The sequence below is a fragment of the Tyto alba genome, unplaced genomic scaffold, assembly GCF_018691265.1.
Source record: "Tyto alba isolate M040663 unplaced genomic scaffold, T.alba_DEE_v4.0 Super-Scaffold_2, whole genome shotgun sequence".
Classification (NCBI taxonomy): Eukaryota; Metazoa; Chordata; class Aves; order Strigiformes; family Tytonidae; genus Tyto; species Tyto alba.
Window position 1 is genome coordinate 86,033,964 of NW_024881282.1, and position 7,151 is coordinate 86,041,114.

General features: G+C 40.9%; 1 protein-coding gene across 1 annotated transcript in view; it reads right to left on the reverse strand.

Annotated features, from left to right (window-relative positions):
• The window catches only part of ITIH2 (inter-alpha-trypsin inhibitor heavy chain 2), a 28,270-nt gene extending 21,959 nt beyond the window's left edge, over positions 1-6,311 (reverse strand). The window contains exons 1-2 of the mRNA XM_009975625.3: positions 6,142-6,311; positions 4,441-4,515 (exon numbers count right to left, since the gene is read on the reverse strand). Of these exons, the coding sequence (XP_009973927.3) occupies positions 4,441-4,515; positions 6,142-6,225 (159 nt within the window). The 5' untranslated portion in view covers positions 6,226-6,311. The remainder of the gene's footprint in view (positions 1-4,440; positions 4,516-6,141) is intronic.
• Between the last annotated feature and the right edge of the window lie 840 nt (positions 6,312-7,151).

Sequence of the window (7,151 nt, forward strand, 5' to 3'; positions counted from 1 at the left end):
ATCGTTCTGTTTAATTCCCTAAAATTTAAATTTGCATAAGTAATCCTGGGATGGGATTTGGCTCACCCAGTTCTAGGGGGAGATGCAGTTATTTAATGAAGATATCTACTTTGGTGTTATCATCACAACCAGACAAGCTCAGCTATTCATAGTCAATGGAGTAATCCCTTTCATCTGAAAATAGTTACTCCTATTTGGTTGAATGAGTTTTTTAAATATAAAAAATGTAACAAAACATATCAATCTCTTTACAGGTTTTGTAGTGTTTGAACCCAAAACCACAGAAGATTCTCATGAAAACTTAATTAGTCACATGGTCCATATAAGGCTTGCTATACAGTTACTAAGTTCATTTGAAGCTAATTATTATACTGTTACTAGGAAAATCTTGGGCTGCTTGTGAGGTAATACATGTCATAGCAAGATCATTTTAATGACATGATTTTAAGAATCCTTTAAAGCCAGATAGGGAGAATGCAGGATTTCCACCTGCCTGAGAACAAGTGCGAGTTTTTATTTACTACCTATACAGGCTCCATCTGAAGCATTCAGACCGGGATTTCAGGATCTGGAAGTTTATGGTGCTCTAGAGATCCTCTGAAAAGCCTGATGGACTGATCCTTGCTCAGTCCATCCTGACATCCCACAGGCATCACTGTACAGTGAACTGGACCCTTCACATCTGATAAAGAACCAGACTGTGAAGAATGACTGCTGTCCCCACGCATACTCTTGGCATAGGAAATGTCACCAGCATGAATAAAAATTAAGACTAAACCAAACTTAACTGAAACAAATTTAATTTTGGAAAGATGGAGACCAAGACCTTAGCACAGAAGGGATTTGTTTTGTTGTGATACTTTTCTGGTTCTCAGAAGAGCTTAGGGTTCCTGACTCACCTTATGAATGGTGCTTAAAGCTTTCAATAGGTCCAGGTTTCCTTCCTGTTTGCTTTTGTGAGGGTGAAGGAGAAGGGGGTGGTGCTGATGGAGACGTGAGCTTATCACTTGCACATGTAATGACTCCCACTGCTGTTGTTAGAGATCAGATATGGGGCGGGCCAACCATCCCCCTAGGATTCCAAAGGTTGAAGAGGGCAGCCACTCCAACAGGTCAGGAGAACAGAGCTGTGGATAACTATACTAAAGTTGGGGTCACACACCCCTATAAAGCTTCTCACAAATTTGGCTGAAGATTTATTTCCAGTGGGAAGAAAGCAAGCAACCCAAAATGCAATCAAGCCTGTCTCTAAAGCACCTGGAGGGGTCTGGGTGGGTGGCAGGGGAATAGATACAGACGGTCCCTGTGCTGGTGATGTATTTTTGGCTGCACACCCCAAAACCAGCTCCAGGGCTAAAGCTAGTCTTGGCACTAGGGAAGCACCTTGGGACAAGGCAGTGGGCACTGTAAAACATGGCAAACAGAGGTTCCCTGCCTCCAATCCCATTAATCCTGCAGGAGGTGCAGTTAATTTCTAGTGGACAGAACAGCACTGCAGATATTTGCACTGCTGCACGGCATAATGCTGCCTTTCTCAGAGCTGTGGATAACTATATTTTAGGTTTGAGTGCTGGTGCAGTTACTGAGAGCATGGGCTTTGTAGGGACTTCTGTGGCACGAGACTTGTGCTATTTCTGGCATGAGGATTTAGAGCTGATCCTTGCCTTTAAACCACATCCAGATCTGCTGATGACCACACTCCATGGAAACAGTATCTTGTGCAATTCCTAACATGTGGCTAATTGCTGATTAGGGTGGAGACAAGTGCCTCAGGAACTGTTTTAAGGATCTGGTCTTGATAGATGCTGGGCCCTATCTTCAGGTACTGAGACCCATCTTCTCCTGACATCTGTGCAGGCTACAGGTATTTAATCCTCCATAACGATCTTTGTGAAAATCATTGTGCATGAATATTGCAACTACTATGCAGTTTATCATCAAGAACATACTGGGTACTTCAACTTGTTATCCAGAGCTGCTGACCCTGATTCCTTCTGCCCTGTCTGTGGAAGAAGCAGCCATGGTGTTTAATGGAGAAATGCATTGCAAGATGAAAAGCATTACAGCAGTTGCAGGTTTTAGGTCGTCTGTAGGATGCCTAGCCTACCATTGCTTTCAAGTTGCAGTCCACAGGCTACTTCTCAGGTGTGACTTAATGAAAAAATGAAAGCGGATGCAGAGCAGTTACAATGCATTTGAAGGAAATTACTTTTCTACTGGGGCATGAAAATTCCTAGTGAAGGTCATAAGAATGTGTAAATTAAGGAAAAGGTTGAAAAGCAGATTCCCAGTATGAGAAACTAGAAAGAGGATGAGATCTACCTGGCATGTCCTCCCAGTTCTTTGAGGTGCTGTTTCCTCATAAATCCACTTGTTTTCATGTAAGCCATTTTCTAAGGAGTTTTTAACACACTGCAATTTCACTGCAGCCTCTTCAGACTCCTTTGAGGATCATGACCCTTACTGTGAGGTGCAAGAAGAGCAAATTCAAACCTAGGTTTTGGCAGAGTTTGTATTCACAGTGCCAAAGATGAATTCTGGTCTTTCTGGTCTCATACCCTGGGAGCTGGGAGGCTCTCCAGTCAGCTGATGCCACACTATATTTCCTTCCTGTGATGGTCCTCACGGAGAGGAAACCAGGCAGACAGATCAGTAAGGAAATTGGTATGATCTCACCTGTCTCTGAACAGCCAGAGATCAGGTTCAGGACTGAGGGACATGCTACAGAACATCCTGCCTCCCAGTCTGGACACAAGCTCCATGATCTATCTCTAAAACAGAGATAACAGCAGTGCACCATTACACAGAGGTTCACAAGGTTACCTGCATTCCAGCCCATGAAGTGCTCTGTTTCTGTGGTCACGAGGACCATTCACATGCCTGAGACACAGTATTTTTGAAAATACTCAGGAGCAAATATTTTTCACCAGCATACCAAATCTGGACCTAGAAAACAATTCTTTCTATTTAGAGCTAATCATTAGGTTCTGCAGAAGAGTTCTGTTGTCTTGTCGACGGGCTAGTGATGTTACTGTAGAAAAACATAGTGCTAAAACAATCATTTGGAAGTCAGCCTTTCTCTAGTGATCCACAGTAAGTAACCGTATGCCTGCTGTTGTGCAAGAGCTACTGTCTTAAGATGTTTCACGTAGTTCAGTTTAATCTCATTTATTAATATTTTATTGTGATTCAACTAAGATAAGGGTAGCTCATCCTATAGCTGAGATCTTAGTTCTACTGATTTGCAAAGACTCATTTGACAGGTAAAGGATAAGAAATAATATATGGGAATATAAAGAATAACTGGTAAAATAAAACCACTAGCTGAATTGCAAGTTGCTGCATGCATGTGTCTATATCACTATGTATCCAGAAAGTTGGGGAACAGAGGCAACATCATACAGCATTAATACAGCCATGTTGGAAAGAAATGATGCCCTGAAGAAGTGAAGTTAGAGATGATTTCTGCTTAAATCATGATTAGGTTATTTAAATACTGGTCTGACAAATGTGAGCTGGCCTGATTCATATTTATGCTGAAATCTTCCATTTTTCTGGCAGTGTAATGGGGGCTTTAGGTGTCAGTAAGTTACATTTACACTCTGTGTGAGGCCCTTTTCAAAAAGCCTTAGGATAAAGAATCATAGTTTCCTGTGCTTAACTTCAAAGATGCTAGGAAATCCAACTTTACTCAAGAGGATCTTTTGTTTTCACTATATTGAACAAGCTCAAGAAAGGCAGCACCAGAGCTTGGTGGAGCACAAGGTCCACACTGATCATGAAAGCACTCTGATTGCTTTCACGCAGCGTAATAAAAGTTATTACCTTCAAGCAACAGTTTTAGTGATTATTATTGTTAATTACTACAGTGTAAAACACAAGAAAACTCCTGTAATGTTGTTTTAAATGTTTCTGTTTCAGAAACCAACAGACTGTAATAATCTGCAACCCATCAGCATGCTGGAAACAAATTTTCTTCCCTGGTCTCCAGACTCCACCAGCTCATTACCCATGTGATACTGTGCTGCACTCTTTTGACCTGAGTTAAATATGAATGAATGGACTACCTGCAGGACTGAAAATTTCAGACTACATTGCCAGTATACGAAGTCCTTTTCTATTTTCTCATGACAAAGCCTCACCAGTATCAACAGGATTTTTCCCACACATGAAGTTAGACAGACAAGTATCTCCACTGTTTAGCATCTGTATTGTGGTCCGTAGGAACACAGGCATAGAACAAAACCTTGTGCTAGGTACTGCATAAAGGAGAATAGCAATTCTTATCCTGACAAGAGATATGGAGGTTTTAATGCATATAAGGACCTGCTCATCCCAACTGATTGCACACTCACAACCCTTGACATGGAATAAACCATCTGGAGAGAACTCCCAGGCATTCTTGCTTCCCTTTTTTTGAAGCACTTCTGGGTACTGTACCTGGTACCTGCCATTTCTCATCTTGGACCTTGAAGGAAATCCATCGATTTCTAGGTCAATCAGGTTTCCCACTTCCTAGAGAAGAAAGAAGAAGAAAGAGGTGTTGCTGCTGCCTTACCCTTTGAGTTATCACTTGATTTATTATTGATTAGCACTCTAACAGCATTCCAAAGGAAATTTACTTCTCCTTGGTGCAAAGGGGGAGCAGAAGCACAAACCATCTCAGAGCAAAATGTTTCATCTTCATACACGGTTTCCCTCTGTGGCCAAATAGGTCTATATACTTTTATAAGATCTTGATCTTTACCATAATTTTACAACCTTTCCTTCTGAAACAGGGAATAATATTTAACACACTGAAATGACCATGAAGAGCAAGAGGCAGATTATCATCAGGATGGGTCTAGCCATGGCGAGTACAGCATTTCAGATACTGATCTCACTTAAACCAGAAGTTCAGAGAATTTCTGCTCAAACCAGTAGTAATTGTCTCTGATTTTATACTAATATACCTAAATTTGTCCCATGGACAGCAAAGGAACATCAGGTCTTTTCCAAGTGCAAAGCTGTACTGATTCAATTAGAAGTGTGGTTCTTACACCACAGCAATACTCTTAATTAAATTTTGTTAGAAATTAAAGTTTGATAGAAATTTAATATATGGCAATAAAGAAGTTTAAGTGCATGAGTTATGCTCCAATTTATGTGATAGCATACACGCTAAGGTTTGCACAAAACTGAATTATTTAAGCACACTGATGTTGAACTGATAGGGCATCTGTGGTTAGAAAGGACCACAAGACTGGATTATTTTTCCAAGAAATTACAAACTCAGTGTAAAAATCTCCCTGTGTCATGAAAAGTGCTGTGAGAAGAAAGAAAAATAAAATAATCTTGCTCACTAATTCTTTTTGTTAATCTTATGAAGGAAAAGAGAGCTTCACACCATCCCTAATGACTTCACAGAAACATTGCAATATGGCAATGTGGAAATGGGTGTAGACACCCAAATCTAAGTTCACCCAAGTCTGGGGGTTTAAATTTGGAGTCGGCTTCAGAGTCAAAGCTTAATTATTGCTTTTAAGTCTAATTAGGTCTAAGCTTTTTTAAGTCTAATTATGACTTCTTTTCATCAGCGTATTATCCTAAGAAATTACAAGCTGTTCTACAAATTATCTCATCCCTCTGCTGAGGAATGTACAGTCAATAGGATCTTAAGTCCATATTTGAATTCCTATTAACAAAAACCTGAGTCCATGTGAAGCTCTATTGAAGTTCATAGTGGTCCATACAGGAGTCCCCTTCCACAAAGATATCTAGATGCTCTGTTTCTGCTTGTTCCAGGGCAACAAGATATAAAATATGCTGAAAGTCTGAGCATAGAAGTCCCTTGAATATTTAAAGGTTAAAACCACCAGAAAAGTCAAAGTTGACGTAAAAATATGAATCCTGCTTGAAAAGAAACTTGGAGTTATGCCCATACTATCCCAAGTTTAGTAACAAAAAAGCAATACTATGAATAACAGGTGAAAACCAATTATCGGAACTATCCCATTTACAGCTAAAAGTAGAAGAGAATTCATGAGATACAAGCAGAGATGTAAAGCAGTGACCCCATTCTGCTCCCACCAAAGCCAGCTGCAGCTTCGATATTGACTTCAGCAAGGAAGGAAGACCTAGGCCCTGCCTTGAAATACTCACATCTGGGATTTCGTCGATAACCAGATCAAAGCTTCCTACTCCAGAAATGAGGAACAAAACTAGGAAGCAGATCAGATGCTTCATTTTCTTTCTGCTTGTCTCCTGAGATCAGCCCGCATAGGTACTAGACACAAGATCTTTCCTTCTCTGAGACAAGTTCAAGGAAACAGCTCAGGGTTATGCAGTATTTTGAACAAAGTTTTGAAACGCTGACTTTGTTTAGGCTGTAGGTAAATATTTGCCTTGCAACGCAAGTCTGAGCTGTGGTGCCTGAGCAAGGGTTATCCAAATAGTGTCTTCACTCGCCTCTGCCCTCGATAACAGCTCAGGCTTGGATAGGCTCACTTCTTGCTTTTGCAGCTTCCCATGATGTTTGATTAATTTCCTGCTAGGCACAGACCTTGGAGCATCCAACACTTCAAAAGATCAAAGCAAGACCTCACTCCTAGCTTGTTTGTTTATAGTAAAAGAGGTGAAGACTGGATCTCAGAGCAATGGAGGCAGCAACATTGTGCTGCTCCAAGGGCCTTCCCACCCAGCTATCTCACAGGGGTTGGCAGACACCTTTGGGTTGGATCCTGACTCACACAAATACCTTTTTTCCACTTTGGCTGGGAAATGATCACAGCTGGTTGTGGGATAGTTCAAGTTTTTCAAAGTTAGTCATGTGAAAACATCTGATGCATGTTTCGTGATGCATTTTCAGATGCACGTTGTGCTCCTGGGTGCTTTTAAAACTGTTTTGACCTGCCTGCTTCTTTGAGTACTTCAAGAGATGGGATAAAGTGAGCCAGCAAAGCAAAAGGGGGAAAGAAGGGAGGAAACAGGTCCTGCTGGCCACACTCTTTCTGATACAAGCCAGGATATCATTTGCCTTCTTGGCCACCTGGGCACACTGTTGGCTCATATTAGCCAGCTGTCGACCATAATGAGGAATTGGATTACCCTACTGAACATCTTGGTCTCCCTTTTTAGTCCATGCAAATAAATAGTTTTTTTTTTTTTTTTTT